This window comes from Halichoerus grypus, chromosome 7 (assembly GCF_964656455.1).
Source record: "Halichoerus grypus chromosome 7, mHalGry1.hap1.1, whole genome shotgun sequence".
NCBI lineage: Eukaryota > Metazoa > Chordata > Mammalia > Carnivora > Phocidae > Halichoerus > Halichoerus grypus.
The window spans coordinates 30,413,641-30,437,317 of record NC_135718.1 but is presented as its reverse complement, the minus strand read 5'-3'; the positions used below and the strand labels follow the sequence as shown (position 1 = coordinate 30,437,317).

Here is a 23,677-nt window from a genome sequence, read left to right as displayed (position 1 = left end):
GGTATGATTTATCACGTGATCTTCGGGAGCTCCTCCTCCGGGAAACTTTATTTCCCAGGTTGCCCCGGGACCAGTCCGGGGGCGGGGCTCCGGACCGCCTGCGCGTGCGCCTGTGGTCCAGGATGGGCTGGCGGCGGGTCCCAGTCTGCGGGCTGGTGCTGCGGGTGGCGGGCGATGGTTGGTTGGACTGAAACGAGCCTGAACGGGTTGCGGAGCTGGAGGGGGTGGCAGTGAGCGGCGGCGGAGGCTGTGGGGTTCCATTTGGCTGACTGGGGAGTCGGCAGGCGGCAGGTAAGAGCGGAGCCGCGGCCTTTGCTCCCCAGTGCTGCCCTTTTTTCTAGGGTCGGGCCCTGTTCGGGGCCTTTTCGTGAGCCCGGGTTCCTGTTCTCTTTTTGCCCCGCCCTGCACGGCAGTGCCCTGCACAAGTCTGGCGGAGTGCACCCTTCGGGCAGCGTAACGCGCGGAGCTGGAAGGAGGTCAGCCGACCCAACTTGCCCATTTTACAGATTTGGAAACTCAGATCCAGAGACAGGATTTGACTTGTCCAGTGGCTCAAAGATAGTTAAAGGTAGAGCCCAAACCGGAACCCAAGTTTTTTTGTTTTTTTGTTTTTTACTTCCAGTCCATCGCACTTTGACCACGCCACCCCACTCAGAAATAAAGCCTGTTCCCGGTTTTTATGACTGCAGCTTCAGATCTTGCAGTCGAATCCTCTCAAGCGGATCTCAGGTCGTGTGGGCCCATCCTTAACTTTTTCTCTTTCAAACACGTTAGTCCGGAAGGGAAGTCTGCACATGAGTAGAATGCTGCTCTTACTGATGACTGACAACTACTGCTTAACACAGCAAACATCCTGAGAGCAGCATCTTTGTCCAGATGAGATTTGCTATGACTTTTCATCTCAGTTTCCCTTGCCTTCTGGTGGCTTTGGAATATGTCCCTCCCTGTGCAAACCCTCCAGCCCCCACTAATCCAGTTTCCCCTTGGAAAACAGATGGTGACTTAGAGCCTTGGAAAGAGGGGAGTGCTGTGGCCATCAATCCCCTCTAATCTGGTGGCAGACGGCACTATGGCCTGTGGTTGCTACTGAGGGATCAGAGTACTAAAGGCTTGTGCTTGGGGTGATAGTGAAGCTCTGCTTTGCTCTGTTTCCTCCCATGTTCACTCTGATTCTCCACCCCCCACCACAACACACACACAATTTTTTTCAATTCTGGTTTAGCTCAGTTTCCTGAGAAATGAGGAACTCCGTATGTTCAAGTGTGGTCCCATGGACCACAGTATCTCTTCCCTGGCATCCCCATACCCCCTAAACTCCACTAGCTAAAATGAGTTGGGAGGGAGTTGGCTTCAAACTCTTCACTCAAATCTGATCTGTAGCTCTGCATCTACAAGCTTTCAGTTTACATGTTTGGGTTGATTTCTGGTTGGACATGTTTTCTAAAATCTTTTCTAGCTCTTAAGTGCTATGATTCTAACAATGGTTTCTGTTTCTTTTTACTGACCGTGAAGAATGATAGCATCAGATACTTTTTTAGTGTTATCACATTGGCAGGAGTGCACTTGCTATTATTTGTAGCACAGATAGACGTCTGACCAGCCTCACCACTTCTGCATCCTCCATTCTTTCAACAAGCAATTATTGAGCCCTTCTATGAGCCAGGTTATCGTGCTAGGCATTTTGTAAACTTTTCATTTATACCTTAACCAAGTGTATATATAGAACAATAAAGGGTTAGAGCTGGAAAGGACCTTAGCATTTAACCCTACCCTGTCACTGAATGAGGACACAAGGAGATTGAGTTCCAGCAGGGTTGGGTGATTTGCCCAAGGTCACAGAACTACTAAAGGGCAGTATGGAGCCCTAAGTAGTCAGGTTATGGGGTGGATGAGAGTAAGTCTAGTCCTTGAGGCAGGCATTTCCTATAGAGCTCAGGAATACCAGAGGTGGTTGAGGACAGTCTGAAAGGTGGAGAATCTGAAAAGGAATGTTTCTGGGTTTTTTGTAGAACAGGAGAGATGGCATATAATTCGTGTTCATTAACAGGTGAGGAATGCATCTTATTTGCAAGCTGTTGCTGTAAAGAGTATTTTAGCAAATAGGAAATTCTCCATTAGCCACAGTAAGGGAATGAACAGTGATGTGGACAATCTGAGTCACTTGGATTTGTTGTGGGGTAAAATGTTCGTCTCTTACATTTGACTACAGCCATACACTATTTTGAAAACTCATGCTTCAAGCCAAGTCATGGTTCCAAGCAACAGGACTCCAACTCAAGAGGAAGTAGGAAGGCTGACTTTTTCCTTTCTCTCATTTCTACACTGCTTCTTAAATCTCTTAGCTCCTAGGAGTGATGGGAATGGCCAGTTTCTTTATTCTGATGCACAGTAGGTCCTTATTGAATTGTCTTTCTTCTCTTTGCTGGTCTTGTCTCCCGGATTCCTTTTTGCCTTAGGTCATTACAGGGCTTGTGGAAGGAGGTATTGAAGTGTTTTTTTGTTTGTTTATTTGTTTTTTTGTTGTTGTTGTTTTGAAAGGCCTTTAGTGATAAGCCAGTGTGCAAGGAGAGTACCTTGCTCCAGTTACTGAACTGAAACCATCACTCCGCTGGAGCAGCCTCCTCCAATTTCTGTTGGGTTTTGAGCTGCCTGTTAAATAAGTCAGTGGAGTTGCTGAGGACAGAGTAGCCCTAGGGGAAAGTCAGATAATTTCTTTTCTGGTAAGGGCTTTAAGCTGCAGAATTGAGGAGACTAACGTTGAAGGAGCCATGACTTCTGTGCTGGACGTTGCCTGGGCAGCTGACCTGCCATGGCTATTGAGTGAGGTAGAAATCACATAGAGGAGATGAAGGTACTTGCAGAGGTGGGAAGGCTGGTTAGGAAGCCTGGGGCCAAGGGCAGCAGCTGCAGAGAAGACTCATGAGTGTCCAGCTAGAACTGGGCAGGGGAGACTCATCACAGAGGATAGGCTCTGTGGTCTTCATGAACCACAGCATGAAGGCCCCTCTCCCACTGCCAGGGTCTCCTGCCTGTGGTGTTATTCTGCTGTGAACAACTGAAATTGTCTTGGCTTTTGTATCCTTGGGGTGGGGCTGGGACTGGAATTGGAGACAAAGCATCTTATGTCATGCAGGATAGCTGAGGTGTCCTGACTGGAGGCAGGGACTCTCATGCTACCAGGTTGGGTGTGGTGGCCTGTAACATCAGCCCAGAGGAAGTAGGAAAGATGAATATCTTTTGCAGAGATTCAGCACCAGGGCAGATCTAGATGTAGGATCCACATGCTATGCACTTAGTCCCCCACTGGCCCTTCCTTGGTGAAGAACAATTGTCAGGAGGTAGGTTGATGGGCTGGAGCAGGCAGGGTACCCCTGGAGTCCTCTGCTATGATGGCCATGTCCACAGAGGCATGGTGGCAGCTTTGTGCACGTCAGCTGTGCTCCACCCAGGCAACTCCAGAGACCCTGCCTTGGCTTGGAGCAGCCTGCCTCTCCCTCAGCACTTTACTGTGGCCCTTCGCTCTAGGTGTGCCTCATCTTGGATTTGCGGTGCACCCAAGTGGTGTGATGTAAGTAGGATTTCTGCAGGCTCAGAGCCTCTGGCCCCTACCCCGTGTGATCTGGTTGGGACGCCGGCACCAGCCATTCCGCAGAGAAGTGAAGTGACCTCCCTACTTCCCACAGCTGGTGACTGGCCCAGGTGGGCCTCATCCTAGGTCTTCGCCTCCTCCTCTCTGGTGGGCTAGGGAGGGCCGGGACCGGGCTGGCTCCTCCCAATGGTGTGCTCTCCTAGGAGCCATGCGGGGCCCGCGGAGCCTGCTGCTGGGGCCCGCCCGCCTCTGCCTGCGCCTGCTTCTGCTCCTGGGCTCCAGGCGCCGCCGCCTGCCTCTGCTCCGGGGCCTGGTACAGCGCTGGCGCTACGGCAAGGTCTGCGTGCGCTCCCTGCTCTACAACTCCTTTGGGGGCAGTGACACCGCTGTCGATGCTGCCTTTGAGCCTATCTACTGGCTGGTGGACAACGTGATCCGCTGGTGTGGGGTGGTGAGTGATGCCCAGGGATGTTTTGGGCTAGCAGAAGGACATGTGTCTGGTGGACCCACATTGGGTTTGGGACCCACACCAGCCCCCTACCCCAGGGAAATTCCTGAGTCTGCTCTTGGTGTTGGCAAACTCTCACTGTGTCTCCCCGACCTCACTGGTGTTGGCAGGTGTTCGTGGTGCTGGTGATTGTGCTGACCAGCTCCATCGTGGCCATCGCTTACCTGTGTGTCCTGCCTCTCATCCTCCGAACGTACTCAGTGCCACGGCTCTGCTGGCACTTCTTCTACAGCCACTGGAATCTGATCCTTATCGTCTTCCATTACTACCAGGCCATCACCACTCCACCTGGATACCCACCCCAGGTGGGTCCCCACGGGGGCACGTGGGAGGCGTAGAGCTGCCGGCTGTGGGAGCAGCCCCAGGGGTGGGGAGAGTGCCTTGGTATCTTCTGAGGTACAAAACTGTGCTGTCACAGTTGTCCTGATGCTTTTCTCCCTTTGCACAGGGCAGGAATGATATCGCAACAGTCTCCATCTGTAAGAAGTGCATTTACCCCAAGCCAGCCCGAACACACCACTGCAGCATCTGCAATAGGTGGGTCTTGGCTTTGCTCGCTGTGAACCCCCGCTGTGGCCCTTTTGCTGAAACCCTAGGGCAAAATTTAGACCTAAAGTTTGAGAAGACGTTTATGAAACGCCCGTCATATACCAGGCAGTGTGCCCTCACATCGTGACACCTGGTCCTCAGGATGGTCCTGGGTTAGGCATTGTCACCACTTGTGGACACCGTGCTTCATAGATGAGTTAACCTTGTCCAAGATCATGTAGCCAATGAAGCAGGGTTTGAAGCAAGGCCTGTCTTCAAAGTCTGTGCCCTTTCCACCTCAGCAGGATGCTGGGCCTTGTAGGAAAGGATGGGCACTGACCTCTCAAGAACCTTGGCCACCGTAACAGAGCCTGTGTCCCTCCCTCACAGGTGTGTGCTGAAGATGGATCATCACTGCCGTATCCTTTTATGATCTCTTCTGCCTGAGGCCTTTCTTTAGCTCCAGAGCCCTGCACTGGGTTGTGATGCTGCAACCAAGGCATCATCCCTCCTAGGATACTGGGCTCATGAAAAGTTAGTAGAAGAGGAGTGGTGGGGACTGGCCATCTCCGGGGGGGGGGGGGGGCGGGGGGGAGCCGGAGACTTATAAGCTCTCTGTGGGACAGATCTTGGAGCAGGGCATCTATTTGAACAGTTCTTTCTTTTGTAGACCATCATGCTAACATTTGTGGGGTGTTAAGATGTTTGGGCTTCATGTTGTCCACTGGGTGTGCCCGATAGAACCATTGGTCCCCTACAGGTGGCTGGTTAACCCCAGCTAGGTTGGAGTATTGGCAGATTCATTTTGCTGAAGGATTTCAGTTTTCACAACTTCTCAGTGGGACTAGTGAAGGCTCTGAAAAGCTTTAACCTCTGGAAACAGTCCCATATTTTCCTGCCTTTGAGGAATAGTTCTTGGTGACTGGAAGCCCTGTGCTTGGATGATGCCATCATGAAGCAGGGATGAACCAGAGAGACCAGCAGCTCTGTTTGATCTTGTCCTTAATCCTTCCCCCCCCAGCCTGGCTAAACAACTGTGTGGGCCACTATAACCATCGGTACTTCTTCTCTTTCTGCTTTTTCATGACTCTGGGCTGTGTCTACTGCAGCTACGGGAGTTGGGACCTTTTCCGGGAAGCTTATGCTGCCATCGAGGTGAGCCCATAGTTAGGAGCAGGACAGCTCAGTAGAATTTTGGGGCATGGAATCTGTCCCTAAGAAGTGGGGCTGGTAGCACCGCCGTCCTAGAGGCCTGAGAGTATAACCAGCACTGTTTTCCATCCCCTTAGAAAATGAAACAGCTCGACAAGAACAAACTACAGGCGGTTGCCAACCAGGTGGGCCGTCCCCACCCCACTGCCTCCTGCTGCTCAGGCCAGGGGGATGGGGTTGCTGAGGCAGCGGGGGCCCGCCTGCTAGTGGAGTTGTAGAGGCTGGCTGAGGGGCCTCTCAGGCCTGGATCAGGGGTGTTCTGGGAAGCTATCTGCTGACTGGGTGGCCTGGGGTAAACTGAAGTCCCTGGTTTGTGACAGTTTTGGGCTCTCTACCCCATTATCACCTTCTTTGGGCTGAGCAAGGACTCTGCCTTGGTGATGGCCTGAGCAGCAAGGAGTCTGTGTTAGTGTGTGTAATGGGGTTCCAGGGGACAGAGATCAGGCTGGGCCAGTCTGATCACCCTTTGGTCCTGGTCTTTCTGCATCCATTGTCAGGATCGTCCCTTCCCCTGGGCCTTTTAGGACCCCTTACTCTGAGAGGTCCTGGGCTCAGGACTGTACCACTTACCTCTGCTGCCCTTTCAGCCCTTAATCGGAGCTCAGTTCTCCCTACTTGTGCTTGCATTCTGGGTGTGGGCCTCCTCTCTTGAGGATTGCAGCCACATAGTGAGGGAGTTCTCGCTGGGAAGTGGAGTGGCTTCCCCTGGAGCCCCATTTGTGTTGTCAAATCTGAAGGCCCAGGGTCGGCTCCTACTGTGCTTTGCCATCCTGTCCAGACCCGCCCTGCCCAGTGTGTGTCCACATGATGATGCCGCCGGGCTTGGCCCACCCATCTGGCTGCCATCCTGACTCCTCTGTGGCTTAACTCCCTACTTTCTCACCCTGGGCTTTGGTCCCTTCCCTGCCTGCAGGTGCTGGGGGCTGTGGTGGAGACCAACAGAGCAAATGAACCCCCTTGCTCTTCTTTCTCTAGACTTACCACCAGACCCCACCACCCACCTTCTCCTTCCGAGAAAGGGTGACTCACAAGAGTCTTGTCTACCTCTGGTTCCTGTGCAGGTATCGAACGCTCATTTTTGACACTTTAATGGGGGGCAGCTTTGGGAAAACCATTCTAGTGCCCATGTGTAGATAGGGACCCACCCGTCATCTGCCACTCTTCTTAGTGTGACTTAGCTTGGCAAAGAGTCAGTGCTTCATTTTCTTCAGCGTTCTGGGGCAGGGAATGCTAAGGATGCTAGCACTGAGCGTTCTGTGCCAAGGTAAGTTAAACTCCTGCCTCAGGGTAGGGCAGTGCAATTTCCAGATGAGAACTGAAGAGCAGAGGGCGAAGTGAGTTGCTGTGTGATCATAGCTGGGAATGGGAGAGCTGCAGTTGGAATTGTGTGCCTCCTGTTCTAAACCTGGTGCTTTCTCTATCTGCTGTTGTTTCCTAAGCATGGGGATTTTAGGAGATATGGACCATTTTTATTAGCAATGCAGACTTGTTTCCCTACCCTTCTTTCCACATGTCGATGCTTCTTCATTGGTGTTTTTTATAGACGTACTGAAGCAACAACTCACCTAGGATGTAGGCTGGGAGATAAGACTTAGGCAGAGAGGTCTCTAGTGGATCATTATTGCTCAGCTCAGTTTCAGATTCAGACCTACCTGTAGCCGCCCCCTCCCCTAAGCTCGCCACCAATCTTGGCCCCTCTTTTCTTAGTTCCGTAGCACTTGCCTTGGGTGCCCTAACTGTATGGCATGCTGTTCTCATCAGTCGAGGTGAGACTAGTATCGAAAGGCACATCAACAAGAAGGAGAGACGTCGGCTGCAGGCCAAGGGCAGAGTGAGTAGGGCTGAGGGCTTGGGGTGGAGGGTAACTGAACCTGCTGTCCTGAAAACAGAAGCCATGGTCAGGGCCAATAGGCGTCATAAAAGGTCAGAACTTGCCTAGCTGAGCCTTAGCTTAGCCAGTTTAGGCTCTAAAATTAGGAGGGGATTAAGTAAAAAGGGGTTTGTAGAAACCTGTGTTTTTCTTGGCTCTAGGTTTTTAGGAATCATTACAACTACGGCTGCTTGGACAACTGGAAGGTATTCCTGGGTGTGGACACAGGAAGGTAAAGTAAAACATCTAGACCAGTGCCATCCAGTAGAACTCTTTGTGATAAGAAAAGTTTTCTGTACCTATGCTGTGTAAGACATTAGGCACTAGCCACATATGGTTGCTGAACACTTGAAACGTGGCTAATGCACCCATAAATTGTATTTTTAATTTAATTTCCACTAATTTAAATAGACACATGTGGGCTAGTGGCTACCATAATGGACCACTGCAGATCTAGACTCTGGGAGTAGAGATCACTGTTCATTTGAGCCAAAGGGGCTTACGGCCAAAACTGTGTGGTGTACATGCATATGAGGCTTACAGATGACCACAACAGAACCCTGAGAGAGCTGTTGTCAAGAAGGGACCTCTAGGTAGGACATAGTGACCACCAACCTCCTCCCATTTGTATGGCAGTGTCTGGAGTTCAAGCCAGCAACATGTGGGATTGCAGTAATCTATTTGTAACAGAAGTCCTAAGACAAAAAAATGAAGTTCGCTCCCTGAGCCCAAGAGACAAGGGTAAACCACTTTTCAAATTGCAATTCCCAAGACAGTAATAATCAGGTGATCAGAAGTACCTGCCCTCTTCCCTTTCCCGTCCTCATTACATTCCTGCCTGTCACTGCTTGCAGTGGCCCCTTAGAAGTTTAGCTTGAAACCTCTAGAGGCCCTCAAGGCACTAGAGGGCACATTGGACAAATTAGAACTTTTGTTACCTTTAGGATTAATGCCAAGGTGGCTTCAGGATACTTTGAATCCTTGCTGAGGACGGAGGATCAGGAAGGAAGACCAGGAACTCTTGGAACTCAGACATTCTATCTTCTCTTGTAGGCACTGGCTTACTCGGGTGCTGTTACCTTCCAGTCATCTGCCCCATGGGAATGGAATGAGCTGGGACCCCCCTCCCTGGGTGACTGCTCACTCAGCCTCTGTGATGGCAGTGTGAGCTGGATTGTGTCAGCCACAGCTTGAGCACCACTCTGCTTCCTGCATTGTCTCAAGGGCCTCCAAGGATAGCTTCTTGGAATCCTTGGGCAAAAAAAGTCAGTGGGCCTGCCGTAGAGTACCATGCAGGGACAACTCAAGGACCAGTCTCCTGGCTACTGCAGAAACAAGGCATGATGTGGAAAACTCCTAGGACTGATGTACCTTTACTCAGCTCAGGCAAACTGAAGTTCCAGCCCCAGACTGGAGATTAGGCAGCTAGCAACCCTGCCAGGTGCTGACCCCAACCTCCTCCAGGTTCCAGCACTGGGGTTGGCCACCACCTCTCCCACTTGCTATCTGAGAAAACACCTGAACAGTAGAACGGAGATTCTGGCTTCTCAACAGGGCAAGACACCAGGCCTACTGCTGAGGTCACTGCCACTTCTCACATGCTGCTGAAGGTGAAAAATAAAGGTATTTGATTTTTAAAGATATGTAGCTTCTCTTTGCTTTTACTAGAGGGCGAGGAAGGGAGAAGTCAGGGTCAAGGCCTAGTGTTCTGGTCATGCTTCCTGTGCTCTACTTGGAGGGGTGGATGCCCCAAAGAATTCTTGTTAGTGTTCCTCTAAGCGTACGCAGTGGTGCTCTAGTTAGGTGCCACAAAGACATAAGTGGGGAGCGGGAAATAGCTGACCGCCCCATTACCAAAAGAAATCTTTATTCTCTAGTAGGTACACACACATCCATCATTCTGGTCCTCAAAGCCACATTCATCTGCATTCGCCCCTCAGCAGCATATCTCCCTTTTTCTGACAAATAAATGGAAAAGCCCGAAGACCAGGATCTTTCTTCAAACACAAGTGGTCTCACACTCAGTTACTTCACAAAGCCATTAGAAGTCAGGATTCCTATGTTACAGAGCCATGCAACAGTGGCCCAGGGAGAGGCCATCAGAGGCCAGTGGTCTCCCTGCCTTAGGCAAGATGGCTTGATAGTTAGTAATTCCAGGTTAGATTGTCTGTAGGACAGCCTCGGCCAGGACCGAGGGCTCAGCTGCCAGGGCTCCCCAGCAGAAACCTGTAGGCAAAAAGAATGTAGGCAGCATCAGCGATGAGGCTCATTTCAATCCCATCTCGCCCATGACCTAGAAACTCACCATTCTCCCCTGGCTGATACTGCCTCCTTGCGCACCAGTCTCTTCTTGTCATCCAGGGGCTTGGCCAAAGCTCGGATCACCTGTGGTTTGTACGGCAGCAGCTGTGGGGTTAGAAGAGCCACGGCCTTGCTCAACCAAAGCAACTGAAAGGGCTGCTTCTCGGACTCTACGACTAATGTTCTTCCTAGTCTCCTTTAGTGATTCCAGAGAATGCTCTGTGGCAGGATGGCCGTTCTATTACAGGGTAGTCAGGCAAATCCTTGCCTGTGTATACCTCAATCACACAGCAGGGTGGCCAGTCCCACTTGATTAAGGCAAAAAGGTACTTCTCTGGCTCTTCTAAGAAGGGTCCAGGCCAGAGAGGACCATCTCAGGTACTCACCACAGGAGTGGGCAGACGAGTAAGAGCGTGCATACACTGCAGTGCAGCAATCCGGACAGCCTGGAACACAACCATAGAGGGTAACGGGAGGCCCATGAAGGAGAGACATAGGTGCCAAAGAGCTGTGGGGGCTTAACGCACCATGGAAGGGCTAGAGCTGAGGTTCAGAAACTTGGTGACAAGGGTGTCCACGTGAAGACTCATGACCTGGGGTGCTTCCAGTAGAAGAGGCTGAAGGCAGCTGAGGGTGGAGAGCTGTACCACACAGTCAGAGCAGGACAGGGCTTCCAGCAGCAAGGAAAGCAGCTAAGGGGCCACAGAGAAGGCGGGCAGGTTCACGTATGTGATGAGCCTGCTCTTCCTCCACCTCACCATGCCCCAGCTGGGGACAGTGGCTTAGTCCCTGTTTGAGGCTCTGACTGCAGGGCTTACCGTGGGCAACTCTGGCAAGAGCACAGGCTTAGGCAGCCTGTTAAGGACATGAGACAGGCCCTTCAGGTAATTTGGCTTCACATCTGTAAAAAGATGGAAAAGCTTAGGGAGAAACTGGTCTCAGACATAGAGCTTGGGAATTCAACTCCAATCTCTATGAAGCTGGGACATCAGCCTAGAAAAAGGTTGGGAAAAAACCCCCCAAAACCCTGAAGCTCAGAAAAGGCAAGATAGGCTCATCAAAGGAAAAAAGTGGGACAAGAATGTGGAAATTTAGCCTTTCAGGTACAGATGACAGTATAGCTCTAAAGAAGCACTCGGGTCCTAAATTATTTGAGGGAATGTGGCCTGAGCAAAGGAAAGGTCTATATATTTGGGGCCTTTCTTTTAGACCCTTCTCACCTCGGGAAGCAGCATGGAAGCCCTGGACCAAAGCTGGCACATTATCTGTGAAGAACCGCTGGCGGAACATGATCCGCACCTCAGCATGGCCAGCACGGGTCAGCACGTCCGTGCAGTCAGACATGAGCAGAGAGAAGCCATCGGCTGCTGCTGGGCCTAGTTCTGGATCACTCAGGAGGCCCATGAGCTGGAGAAAAGAGGTGCACCAGAAGAAAAGAATCAATCTTAAATACGCAAGAGGAGGATGGCTGTCCTTTCTGGGAGAATAAACAGGAAAGTTTCTGTGTAGGTCCTTGGCTCTCCTGTCTCCAGAATGGACTTACCCGGTCTGTAAGGCAGGAGCTGAGAGGATGATATCTGAGTACTAGGGCCTTTGTTACCTGTAATCAGAGAGAGAACAGTCAGGGCATGACACTCAAACCCCAGAACTCCAAGAAGCATGCTTATGGTTCAAGGTCAAATGGAGAAATTTTATTTAACCAGACATCATTGTCTCTGTCTAACCAGAATCCATTCTGGCTCCTTACCCAGAGAAGCAGTGTGAAGACCTGACTACGACAGGGCCCAGGGCTCAGGCCAGCCTCTACTCTGTCCATGGCTAGCTGCAGGAATTCGTCCAGCTGTTGCCCTAAAAATAAGAAACACTGATGCAGAGGCTACACATTTCTCCTTTAACAACAAAGGATATGTCAAATGCAGAGCTCCCTGAGAAGCCTTTAGAAGAACGGTATCATTCTGGCTGTGACTTTGCCCACTCAGCTCTAGGACACTAGCATGAGAGTCTGGTATCTCCTAACATGGGTGCTAGTATTCGGAAAGAGCAGTCTACTTCTAGTAAAAAATCATCTCTAATAGCTCCCTGTGGGGAGTAGGATGACAGACCTAGACAGAGCACTCTGCTTGAACCCTCTTACCTTCTTAAGTCCCTTAATGCTTTGCCCAACTCTGGTCCCGACTCTTGTCCCAAGGGCTGTCCCTTGGAAGTCCCTATTACATTATTAGCAGCTCCTTTTTTAAAGAGCATAATTAAAGAGCATAAGGGCTGAACTTCCAAGATTTCATCAGTAATCGATTCCAGGAGGCTCCCAACCCCCAGCCTCATTTCAGTACCTGCAGGGAGCTTGTTGAGGAGTCCCGCAAAGCACTTGGCAGCGGCGGTGGAGGAAGAGGGGCAGCTGGGGCAGCAGCTCAGCTCTACAAGCTCCCGCATGAGTTGGTTCAGCTGAGGGATTTCCACCTACACAAAACCTGACCATGTGATGCACGAAGAGAACACTCGCACCCCAAGAGATACCCAGTAGAAAGTGGCAGCAGGGGCCAGGATGGATGAGAACTAAATTCTCTAGTGAGGAAAACAGAAGATCAGCTTAGCCTATGGCAAGTTTCTGCCCAGAAGTCACTTGGGAGCTGCCTCCCCTTGTCAGGGTTAAACTAGGGTACTCCCCAAATGTACTCACATTTCGAGGTAAGGAGCAGACAAAGCCCATAAGCAGTGCAACCAGCCGCCTCTGCCCTGAGGAGCCATCCTATAAAGGAAGAAGAGCTCCAGCAAGCCTGTCCTGCCAGCAACAGGCTTGTCTGCCCCCAAACCCATCCCAGATTAGCCCTAAAAATTTGAAGGAAAGAAGTTCTGGGGTGCCTGGGTGGCTTAGTCGGTTAAACGGCTGCCTTCAGCCTGGGGTCATGACCCCAGGGTGCTGGGATCGAGCCCCACATCGGGCTCCCTGCTCAGCAGTCTGCTTCTCCTTCTCCACCGCTTGTGCTCTCTTGTGCGCACTCTCTCTCAAATAAATACAATCTTAAAAAAAAAGTCCCAAGATTCTTTCCCTTCTGATCCATCAGACCCTCACCTGGAATGGCTGGAATCTGCAAGGGAAGCTGTTTTCAGGCAGAAAGGAGATGTTGCCATCCAAGAAAAGGGGCACAATGCGGGCGACACTCTGGGCAGCTAAACTGGGGATGGAAGACTATGTATTACCAAGGAGCTAGGGTTCTGAAGTACCCTGAGTTCACATTAGAGTCACTGAGTCAATGGGCCAGAACATGATCATTCACGCATTCAGCAAGTATTAATTCAGCATATATTATGTGCTAAGAACCGTTCCCATTTTAGGCCCTGGTGATTTAGGAGTGAACCAGATAGATTAAATCCCTGTTCTCCTGGAGTTTACAGTCTAGTCAGAGAACTCAACGTATATTTAAAAAAAAAACGAAACAAAACGCTCTACCGGTGATTCTTATGCACATCTGTAGCTAAGAGCCATTAGCCCATGCCTCCACTACCCTCATAGTCCCTGGTGCTAAAAAGCCCCTTCCTTTTACTTTGTCAGCAAAACTACTCCCTCCACATTTGATTCTGGGTAAAAGGACAGCTCAGAAGGCAGCTACCTGCCGCTTCTCCCCAAGACTGCTATCCTCCTGCCTAGGATCAAGCCACATCAATGATCATACTCACTCAGGGCTCAAGTGGGTAGTGGCAGTGCCAATGACAGACACCATGGCGGCCAAGACCTCATCCTCCAACAGTACTTTTCTCAGAACTGAGTGTTCCTTCTCTGAAAAATCAACAGACAGACACACACACACACACACACACAAAGAATCACCAGGCTATGACTATGGTTCAGATGATTAGGTCCTGTCATCATCAGGACCCCAGTCACAATGGCAGCAGTTTCTAACCTGTCCTCTAGTAGGGTTAGAGCACCGAGTAGCCCTGAGCACCAGCACGGCACCAGAAGGAGTTCTTGAGAACTTTGTGCTGTCCATAGACTGGGCAATGTGGAAAATAAAGCTAGCTATTACGACCTTAACTTCAGAAATAGTTTTTTCCAAAACTTAAAGATAACACAGATGTATTGTCACGGGTCTTCATTATCACAGCAGCTACCTACGTGGAGCCACCACAGGTACATACTATATACTACGTTGCCAGGCACCACACCTTCTTATCTACTCCTTACTAACTACCCTGTGACGTAGATACTACTCTTTATCTTCCCCTTATAAGCGAGGGAGCAGAGGCATACAAAGGCTAAATATCTTCTCTTAACAAGCGGTGGAGTTGAAGATGAAACCCAACCAGGTCAGCTTAACTCCAGAGCCTCATTCTAGCTAAACTAATTACATAGCAGTTATAGAGAAAAAAAGGTGTGCATCCTTCTGAGTGTTGCTAACACCGGTCAGGTTGGCACCCTTTGCTTGAAGTGAAATCTCACCTTGGGGACAAAGGATTCAAAGGAAGCCTCTGCTGGTACAAAATGTAATACCAGCGATAGACTCAGGGTGGCAGCGCTGTTCAACATTAGTGGATGGCTGAGGCCCAGAGGAGGCAGAGCTAGCGAAGTGCGGGGTGCAGAAAGTCACCTGGCATGGAAGCCTGCACAGCCAAGGCAAGCAGGCAAGGTAAAGCTGTCTGATGGAAATACCAGCAGCTCTCGGGGTCCCGCTGGCATTTTTCTGCCACCTGCTGGAGGCTCTGACAGACGGCAATAACTTCACTGGTTCCTGCAACCATATTCCCTGTGTGGTGAGAAAATATTCTCTGTCGTTTCCTTAAAAGCACTTCCAGGTCTTTCAGATACAGAATATGGGAAGAGTAATCAAAGATGAGTGACTAAAGAGTCCAAGAGTGTCTTACAAAGAGCCAAATAATTTTATTCTCTTGGCTGTTCTTTTTCACCTCCGATTTTGGAGCAGCACCAGCTCTGTGCCAGCTCTGCAATAGGAGCACTAATACGTTTTCTCCTCTCGTTTTCATAACCACCCGAGAAGTATCATTTCTCCCATTTCATAGAGGAGATTGCGGAGGCTAAATGAAACCACCAGTGGTTTTCCAGGGTCACAGTAAGTGCAAAGTTAGGAGTCAAACCCCGGCCATACTCCTAGTCCAGTGTTCTTTCTACTATGTAACGGCTGCTGGAACACCCACTGGATCTGCCACAGAAGGCTGGGCAGTGCCAAGCCGGGAGCTTAGGGACTTAGTGAGGCCCACGGTGAGCTTGCATAGGTCCACAGCAGCAACAGCTGCTGTCACTTCTGCCTTGGAGCAGTGGTGCGTATGAGCTAGCTGGAGATCCTGTTCAAATTCTGATCAGGAGGGCCTGAGATTCTGCACTGAAGTTCCCAGACAGCGCCCACGCTGCTGGTGGATGGAACACATTTTGAGTAGCACGGCCCTAGAGTGGTGCTTTTCAATTCTGACTTCACATTGAAATCACCCGGACACTCAACAATTCCCATTGTTCAAGCCCCATCCCTCCTCAGACACTCACTCAGTTGAACTGAGGCCCAGGCACCGACATATTTTAAAGGTTCCCATGTGACTCTTACATAGAGCCACCGATGGAACCACTGCCTTAGAGGCATCAACTCCAAACCTGCCTACGGCTCCCCATTCAGCCCAGCTCCTTGATGGTTATTCCTGGTATTACCTTTGTTCATCTGGCAGAGATGCTGCAGCAGCACAGGCAGGGTCTCCTTGACAATACTGGGATGCGTTGATGCAGCTGACAAGGCTTGCAAACAGCGCAGACGCCGGGAGCATTTGGTGGGCTCATCCCCTCTAGTCAAATCTAACTCCCCTGAAAGCAACCCAGGAGACATGACTTCACTGTGTGATGGCACACATGAAGGCCCCAAACGTCCCTGGGAAGGGGTGAGCCACAGAGGACAGAGACACATACCTCTGCGCAGTTCCTCAGCAAGCTTGGGCACGAGGTGACTGCTGAAGGCTACGGGGTAGAGAGCGGCCAGGGCTCCTGATGCTTCCAGTGCTGCCACCCTGCCGGGGCACAGGGCAGATGAGCAATAGCTGAGCCTTGGCCCACAGTTCTCTTGCCTAGGCCTGCCATTAAGCAGATTCAGTGGTGTGGACTCCCAAGCCTGCCTTGCTTAAGAGCAGGACTCAAGTACCTACACCACGAAGTTGGACAGGGCTTCTTAATGCTCTCAAAAGAGAGAAGTCTGACATCTCCAATCAGTTGGTAGGCAGAGTCAAGCACAGGGCCCCCTCCCCTAGGGATAGTCAAGGGTCAGAAGCACAGAGCCCTGGAACAGCTTGCTCTATCTCGCTGCTTTTGAGTCTCACCAACTCTGGGAGTCCTCCTCCAGGAAGCTCAGTCTGTACAGGTGACCCACTGCCAGCTCCAAGTCCCCAGAAGACAGGAGATCTGTGTGAGAAAGAAACACAAACCTCATCTTTCTTCCTCTGTAGCCACCACCACCCTTCCCAAAGTCCTATTAGACATCCCAAACTGCGGGGCGCCTGGGTGGTTCAGTCGGTTAAGCTGCTGACTTTGGTTCAGGTCATGATCTCAGGGTCCTGGGATCAAGCCCCACGTCAGGCTCACCGCTCAGCAGGATGTCTGCTTGTTTCTCTGCCCCTCCCCCCGCTTATGCACACACTCTCTCTCTCAAATAGAATCTTAAAAAAAAAAAAAAAAAAATCCCAAATCATCCACAGTCGCGGTGAGAACCAGGGAATTAAGGTTGCTCTTCATTGAAGACAGAAAATCGCAAGGAAGGACCGATACCCTTTCTTTTCTCTTTCTCTTAAGTGTACCTGGCTGGGCACCCAAGACTGCGAGTGTACGGATGCCAACAAGCTGAAGCTGGGTGCTGGGGTCTGTCAGAGCCATGAACACCAGTGAGCACAGCTGGTCCTTGAAGCCATTCAGCGGCCTTTCATCTAGGGACAAAGTCCAGGTTAGAGGAAAGCCCTGACTCAGCAGTGTTGCAAAGACAACTTGGGGCAAGATTCAAAGAACTTAATCCACTGGGTGTCCAGGAGGTACACTGGGGAAAAAATAAACAGGCCTCATCTGATAAGTGTTCTCTTGTGCTACAAACTCAGAACAACAGGACCACTGTTGTTCTTGAGTACTTCTCTGTAGCAATCTTTGCCTGCCATCCTTTATAGGAATACAGTGCTCAGCAGCCCCTAGGACACCACACCTGGAAGGTGATCTCACCCTTGTCTTCATAGCTCCATTTCTGGTGCAGCTTCAAGAAACCCAGGATCATTTCAAGGATTGTCCGTCGCTGGTTGCTCTGTAATGTTTTAAGGTGTATGGTGTATGTATCAAAGAATATTTTAAAGGATTTCAGTCCTGCTCCTCTCGAAGCAGGGAGAATTATCCTTTTATGTAAGAGTGTCAGGAAGAGAGTGAACAAGGGAACCAGCAGCAACTGATGAGAGCAAAACCCAAGATATACGATATGGGACAAGCTCAACACTTAGCTCTCTCTCTGTGAAAGGGATCCTAGCAAGAGGTCCCATCATTTCCTCGAAAGATTCCATTTCCTTACCTGACTGTGCTTGTGGAACTGTTCCAGCAGTAAAGGCAACACGTTGCTGGTGATGTGGTCACAGGCCCGAGCAGATGCACCTGCAGCTGCCTGCAATAGTTTGGCACTAGGCCACACCAGTTTCATGTCCGGTTCACAAAGATGGTGCCTGCAGTCTAGAGAGGCAGCACATCACAGACCTGGGGAGTAGGCTGAATGTTGCCTGATTCCCCTGCAATCCACAGAAGTTAGAGATTGAGACCTGGGACAGTTTGCTAGCAGTTACCACTCAAAGTGTTTTCAATTCAAAGTAGGGCTTCAGCACCCAAATCACTGAACATGGAGGGCTAGTCATAAAAGGTCACTGGCTTTATGGAACTTCTTTCTGTTGTGCTCAACCCCCTTTCTGGCTGCCATGGCCCCATTACCCTGTAGAATGTTGCTAAGGAAGGAGTCAAGGAAGTCCTCAGCATCAGCTCTCAGCACAGAGCGAGACAAACACGCAGTCAGAGAGTGGAGAGCCGCCAGGCCATCGGCCTCCACCCGCTCACTTGCCGTCTGGAACACCTGTCAGGGAGGGATCCCATGGCTACTGAGGTGAGCCTGCACCAGGTGAGAGCCCACCCACCCACTGCCTGTTTCCTTTGAGAGGTGGGCTTTGAGAGCCTTTAGGGCAGAGCAATGGAAATTAACTCCTCAAGTGAGTTTCTTCTCAACAGGTGTATTCTCACCAAGTCCTTAGTCCCACTAGAATTGATACACATACTTTTTGAGAAACAGGATACCAACTTGGAGCATTGGCTATTGGGATCCCCTTTCCTAAGTCTCTTCCTCTCCCCTCCACCCCCTTATTAAGTATGGTGCCAGAGGCACCATGACCTATGCTCCTTACCATGGAAGGACAGGAAGTGGGCACTACGAAAAAGTGATTGTGTGCCATCACCAAACAGCTGACCCTATGTAGCGACTTTTTCCCCGTCATTCAACTAGAAGTATGCCCCTTTACTGGCTTGCGACAGGGAAAAGGACAGGGTGTGTTACTTCCTCTGATACCTGACAACTGGGAGTTAACAGTAGTGAGTTTATCTAATTAACACTCACCTCTCTGCGGATAGAAGCCCAAAGGCTGGGAAGGAAGTCCTTTAGTTCCTTCTGTCCGTACACAGCACAACATGCATTCTGCCAAGGAAAGTGTAGGTATCAGCTATCTACACAATCAGACTTCCGAGGACAGGCAGGCACCCCAGCAAAATGGCACCTGAAGGAGCATGGCTCTCAGCAGAAGAACCAGCAGGATTTCACAAGAATCCTATCAGGTCACAGAAAAATGGGAGCTCATCCTGACTGATGGAAAATAAGCATAAAGAAGGAGCCCTGGGATGTCTGGGTGGCTCAGATGGTTAAGCGTCTGCCTTCAGCTCGGGTCATGATCTCAGGGTCCTGGGATCGAGTCCCACGTTGGGCTTCCAGCTCAGCGGGGAGTCTGCTTTTCCCTCATTCCCTCTCAAATGAATAAATAAAATCTTAAAAAAAAAAAAAAAGGAGGAGCCCTGGTCAGCCTTTCCTCAGCTGCCACTCAGTTACTATTGGACCAGACAATATGTAGCTGGGAGGGCTTTGGGTCAACATATAGGCCCAGATTCTGGGTATCCCTCTCATGAAGGCCACTGAACTATTCCCTGTCTCTGAGTCTATACCCTTTAGTACCTCTACATTGTCTAAAGGCAGCTGGACCCTGGAAAAAAGAGAAATCCCTCACCAGAGTCTGCAGAGAATCCAGCTTGGCACTCAGAATCTCAGAATCCACTTTCTCAATCAGTAGGGGCAGCAGGAACTGTGGGAGAGAAGGAAGAACTGAAGCCTGAGATGGGTAGTGTCATAGCCACACCAAAGCACCAAGGTCAACTACATCTTTATTACCACCTGTCCCCAGGGGTAGGGGCTACATTAAAGAGCTACAAAGAGTTGAGTCAGGAGTTGTGACTGTAAACCAACCTTCCTGCCAAGCTGTGGCCAGACTCCCAGTTAACCCGAAAAATGAGCTAGTTGGCAACACTACAGGATTTTAAAAGATAGCACCATATAGACATTGGATTATTATTTTAAACAGAGATGGTAAAGGTTTCCACTTTGAAGATCTGAAGATACTTGCCACATAAGCCTCAAGACACTTGCAGGATGCCATACCCTAAAAATGTATTCTGGATCTTTCTTTTTCCCCATGCTCTTACTGTTCTTTCTTCAGAGCCTTCTTTGGGCAGAGGCTACACACGTAACCTTGGCTAGACCCACCTCGGCAAACCGCGGTGTCGAAGCCAGCACAGCTCGAAGACTCAGGATGAGGTCTTCTCTCTGGATTCCATGGGGATCATTAGGTGGCTGGAAAAGGGAGAAGACCCAAGGGTTTGCACAACTCTTCAGACCACTCTTGGACACATGATTTAACCCAGCATTGGGTGATATTTACACCCGATCTGACAGAATAGTGTGACAGGAGGCCCCAGCAGGAAGACTTGCTTACACATTCCTTGAGAATTTCTGTCTGTTGGGCATTTATTTTCTATCTGATCTATCATCTTGCCACTCAAGAGAGAAGCACTCTGACTTTCTGGTACATTACTTTCTTCTCTCTCTATATATTGTGACTATATGTTAGTAGACACTGTTTTCTCTTTAAAATATACTTTTAAAAGTGTGATTCTTGGGGCGCCTGGGTGGCTCAGTCGTTAAGCGTCTGCCTTCGGCTCAGGTCATGATCCCAGGGTCCTGGGATCGAGCCCCGCATCGGGCTCCCTGACCAGCAGGAAGCCTGCTTTTCCTTCTCCTACTCCCCCTGCTTGTGTTCCCTCTCTTGATGTCTCTCTCTGTCAAATAAATAAAATCTTAAAAAAAAGAAAGTGTGATTGTTTTGAACATATGATTTATGATCTTTTTTTCCCACTTAATATATTAGGTCCATTTTTCTGTAATATTAAATTATTCTTTCACATTAGGTTTAGTGGCTGATACTATTTCATTGTATAGTTGAGCCACAATTTATTTAAATAATTCCCCTTTGATGGACATTTCTATTTTTCCACCCTTATAAAAAAGGTATAATTCTGGGAACATAAAAAGCATTGCTGGTGTCTGTGTCAAAAAGCCAGAGTAAAAGCATGTATCAGATTTTCCTTTTCCTCTTTAGAAGCAACACGAAAAATATAGCAAAGGGATTTTCTTTTAAGACATAAAGCTAGGGCACCTGGGTGGCTCGGTCCATAAGCGTCTGCCTTCAGCTCAGATCATGATCCCAGGGTCTTGGGATCGAGTCCCGCACTGGGCTCCTTGCTCAGCAGGGAGCCTGCTTCTCCCTCTCCCTCTCCCCCCTGCTTCTGCTCCTTCTCTCTCTCAAATAAATAAATAAAATCTAAAAACCAAAACCAAAAACAAAACAAAAAAACAAAATATAAAGCTAGGAGCACCTGTCTGGCTCAGTTGGTGGAGCATCCCACTCTTGACCTTGGGGTTGTGAGTGCAAGCCCTACACTGGGTGTAGAGCTTACTTAAAAAAAAATAGAAATAAAAATTTAAAAGAAAAGACATAAAGCTAAAGGTTGAAGAAAATAGGTTAAGAGGTGCTGGCAATAAAATTTTAGGAGCTGAAAAGCAGATGGATAAGAAAATGAATGAATAGGCCAAGACAACAGAATCCTCAGCAGGCGTGGGAACAGCTGAGTAACTACCCACACACACCGCAGTCCTCAAAACGCTTTGCACTGGCAGTACCAGGTGCCTTGGAATTGGGAGTGGGGTTAGAGAAGCCATCTGACCACCTAGATTGCTTCCCAGCTCCTCCCGTTCTTCAGCAGAATCTGGAGGTTTAATTCTCTGGAGAAGGCACAACAGACATCTCTAATCTTAGAGATATAGGTGCAGTAGACGGCCTGGGGAAATAGGGTCTCTGATGGAAGAGCAAGGATAAAGGAATCCCAAGGGTGATGGTGAAGGAAGATTCAACATCTCCTTTGCATTAGGAGTAGGAAGCAACCAGTTGAGACTGTATGTATGGCCAAGTTAAGCATGGTTTTTACATTTTTTTCTTCTAATTCCAGTGTAGCTTACAGTGTTAAATTAGTTTCAGGTGTATAATATAGTGATTCAGTGATTCTACATATTACTTGGTGCTCATCAAGATAAGTGTACTCTCAATCCCATGATTTTTAAATTTTTAAATGGTTGCGGGAAAAAAATCAAAAGAATATCTTTTTTTTTTTTAAGATTTTATTTATTTGAGGGGTGCCTGGGTGACTCAGTTGTTGGGCGTCTGTCTTCGGCTCAGATCATGATCCCGGGGTCCTGGGATCGAGCCCCGCATCGGGCTCCATGCTCGGCGGGGTGCCTGCTTCTCCCTCCCCCACTACCCCCTGCTTGTGTTCCCTCTTGCTGTCTCTCTGTGAATTAAATGAATAAAATCTTAAAAAAAAAAAAATCTTATCTATTTTGGGGGGGCCGAGGGGCAGAGGGAGAGGGAGAAGCAGACTCCCTGCTGAACTCAGAGCCTGATGAGGGGCTTGATCCCAGGACCCTGAGATCACGACCCGAGCTGGAGGCAGACACTTAACCGACTGAGCCACCCAGGCACCCCCAAAAGAATAATATCTTGTGACACATGAAAATTATATGAAATTTAAATTTCCATGCCTATAAAGTTTTTTTTTTTTAAGATTTTATTTATTTGAGAGAGAGAGACACAGTGAGAGAGTGAACACAAGCAGGGGGAGTGGGAGGGGGAGAAGCAGGCTTCCCGCTGAGCAGGGAGCCCGACACCGGGCTCGATCCCAGGACCCTGGGACCATGACCTGAGCCAAAGGCAGACTCTTAATGTCGGAGCCACCCAGGCGCCCCTCCATGCCTATAAAGTTTTATTGCAATACAGACACTACCACATTCGTGTCTATGACCATTTTTGTGTTAGAACAGCAGAGCTGAAGAGTTGTGACAGAAATGATACAGCTTGCAAAGCCTAAAATAGTCACTATCTGGTCCTTTACAGAAAAGTTTGCCTGCCCCTGCTCTAGAATGAGCATATATGCATAGTGAAAATCAAAGAAACCCTCAGTTACACTGATGTGATCCACTATGATGATGGCATATGGCCAAAAGGGATTGATAGGACCATAAAGAATATATCTTTAGTGTAACAGAGTTACATGAAAGCCAGGTGTCTCTTATTTTAATTGACAAGAGCTTTCTGCTTCCCATATAGACTGCAGTGCAGAAGAACATACAAAAATCTGCTTGAGGGGCACCTGGTTGGCTCAGTTAGAGCATGCGACTCTTGATCTCGGGGTAGTGAGTTCAAGCCCCATGTTGGGCATAATTTACTTACAAAAAAAAAAAAAAAACCTGCTCAAATAAAGAGAAACTCTCCTATAATTATCTATAACTTTTTTTTTGCCTAGAATGTCTGAGAAAATGGATAAGCAGTTGGGAGCAGTGATGATCTCTAAAAGGAAAATGGGTGGTTGCAGTAAAGGGGTATAAAAGGCTTCACCCCCCATCCTTTAAATGTTGAATCATGCTCACTCTATTACCTTTCAAAAAAGTGAATGACTTACTCTTTCCTGCCCTAAAATTATAAATGCATATATTCCAGCAACTCCACTTTTAGGAATTTATCCTACTGTTATATCCATATATATGTGAAACAATACATGTACAGGATATATAAGTTGCAGCATTGCCTGTAACAACAAAAGATTAGCAACAATCTTTATCCCATAGAGGACTAGTGAAATTAATTAGGTATTCACACTGAAAGGAATACTACACAGCCATAAAGAATAAAGAACTAACTTATATACTGAGTATGGCTCTCCAAGATACACTAAGTGAAAAAGGCCAAGTACAGGAAAAGTGTATACATATGCTGCCATTGGTAGGGGTTGGGGAGCATTTGTTTATATATGGATGAAAAAGTTCTATAAAATACAGACTTAACTGATAAAACTGGTTGACAACAGAGAAAGAAATGATGGTAAACAGATTTTTCACCTTTTTACAGCATTTAGATGTTGGATCATGTGAATGTATTATCTTTTCAAAACAAACAAAAAATAAAGCAAAAACAGAAACCTGGTGGCCTAACAAAGAGCTTTCAAGATTTCAAAGGCACAAGTTCT

General features: G+C 48.9%; 2 protein-coding genes across 15 annotated transcripts in view; one reads left to right on the top strand and one right to left on the bottom strand.

Moving 5' to 3' along the window:
• Positions 1 to 96: 96 nt before the first annotated feature.
• On the top strand, positions 97 to 9,346 carry ZDHHC16 (zDHHC palmitoyltransferase 16). Of its 10 annotated transcripts, none has more exons than XM_036111559.2 (12): positions 97 to 291; positions 3,526 to 3,568; positions 3,793 to 4,040; positions 4,208 to 4,402; positions 4,546 to 4,634; positions 5,016 to 5,044; positions 5,647 to 5,780; positions 5,915 to 5,962; positions 6,813 to 6,898; positions 7,545 to 7,668; positions 7,869 to 7,939; positions 8,761 to 9,346. In XM_036111559.2, the coding sequence occupies exons 3-12, from the start codon at positions 3,798 to 3,800 to the stop codon at positions 8,873 to 8,875; spliced, it is 1,134 nt and encodes a 377-aa protein (XP_035967452.1). In that variant the 5' UTR covers positions 97 to 291; positions 3,526 to 3,568; positions 3,793 to 3,797; the 3' UTR covers positions 8,876 to 9,346. The 10 variants fall into 10 exon arrangements, with proteins under 10 accessions (XP_035967452.1, XP_035967451.1, XP_035967450.1 ...); XM_036111565.2 differs by lacking the exon at positions 3,526 to 3,568 and adding an exon at positions 414 to 568 and having other exon boundaries at positions 204 to 291; XM_036111558.2 differs by lacking the exon at positions 3,526 to 3,568.
• A 211-nt stretch (positions 9,347 to 9,557) lies between these two features.
• Positions 9,558 to 23,677, bottom strand: part of MMS19 (MMS19 cytosolic iron-sulfur assembly component) — a 32,962-nt gene continuing 18,842 nt past the window's right edge. For 2 of the 5 annotated variants that reach the window (XM_078077286.1, XM_078077289.1), the window contains 23 exons: positions 19,809 to 19,895; positions 19,276 to 19,350; positions 18,618 to 18,695; positions 17,945 to 18,083; positions 17,538 to 17,692; positions 17,201 to 17,279; positions 16,792 to 16,917; positions 16,319 to 16,399; positions 15,914 to 16,015; positions 15,662 to 15,835; positions 14,595 to 14,750; positions 13,684 to 13,783; positions 13,079 to 13,181; positions 12,686 to 12,754; positions 12,339 to 12,465; positions 11,756 to 11,856; positions 11,552 to 11,608; positions 11,229 to 11,415; positions 10,827 to 10,909; positions 10,536 to 10,700; positions 10,395 to 10,454; positions 10,013 to 10,113; positions 9,558 to 9,933 (listed from right to left, as the gene is read on the bottom strand). In XM_078077286.1, the coding sequence (XP_077933412.1) occupies positions 9,906 to 9,933; positions 10,013 to 10,113; positions 10,395 to 10,454; positions 10,536 to 10,700; positions 10,827 to 10,909; positions 11,229 to 11,415; positions 11,552 to 11,608; positions 11,756 to 11,856; positions 12,339 to 12,465; positions 12,686 to 12,754; positions 13,079 to 13,181; positions 13,684 to 13,783; positions 14,595 to 14,750; positions 15,662 to 15,835; positions 15,914 to 16,015; positions 16,319 to 16,399; positions 16,792 to 16,917; positions 17,201 to 17,279; positions 17,538 to 17,692; positions 17,945 to 18,083; positions 18,618 to 18,695; positions 19,276 to 19,350; positions 19,809 to 19,895 (2,433 nt within the window). In that variant the 3' untranslated portion in view covers positions 9,558 to 9,905. Of the gene's footprint in view, positions 9,934 to 10,012; positions 10,114 to 10,394; positions 10,455 to 10,535; positions 10,701 to 10,826; positions 10,910 to 11,228; positions 11,416 to 11,551; positions 11,609 to 11,755; positions 11,857 to 12,338; positions 12,466 to 12,685; positions 12,755 to 13,078; positions 13,182 to 13,683; positions 13,784 to 14,594; positions 14,751 to 15,661; positions 15,836 to 15,913; positions 16,016 to 16,317; positions 16,400 to 16,791; positions 16,918 to 17,200; positions 17,280 to 17,537; positions 17,693 to 17,944; positions 18,084 to 18,617; positions 18,696 to 19,275; positions 19,351 to 19,808; positions 19,896 to 23,677 lie in introns of all 5 variants that reach the window. The other 3 variants (XM_036111538.2, XM_036111540.2, XM_078077288.1) reach the window with 3 other exon arrangements.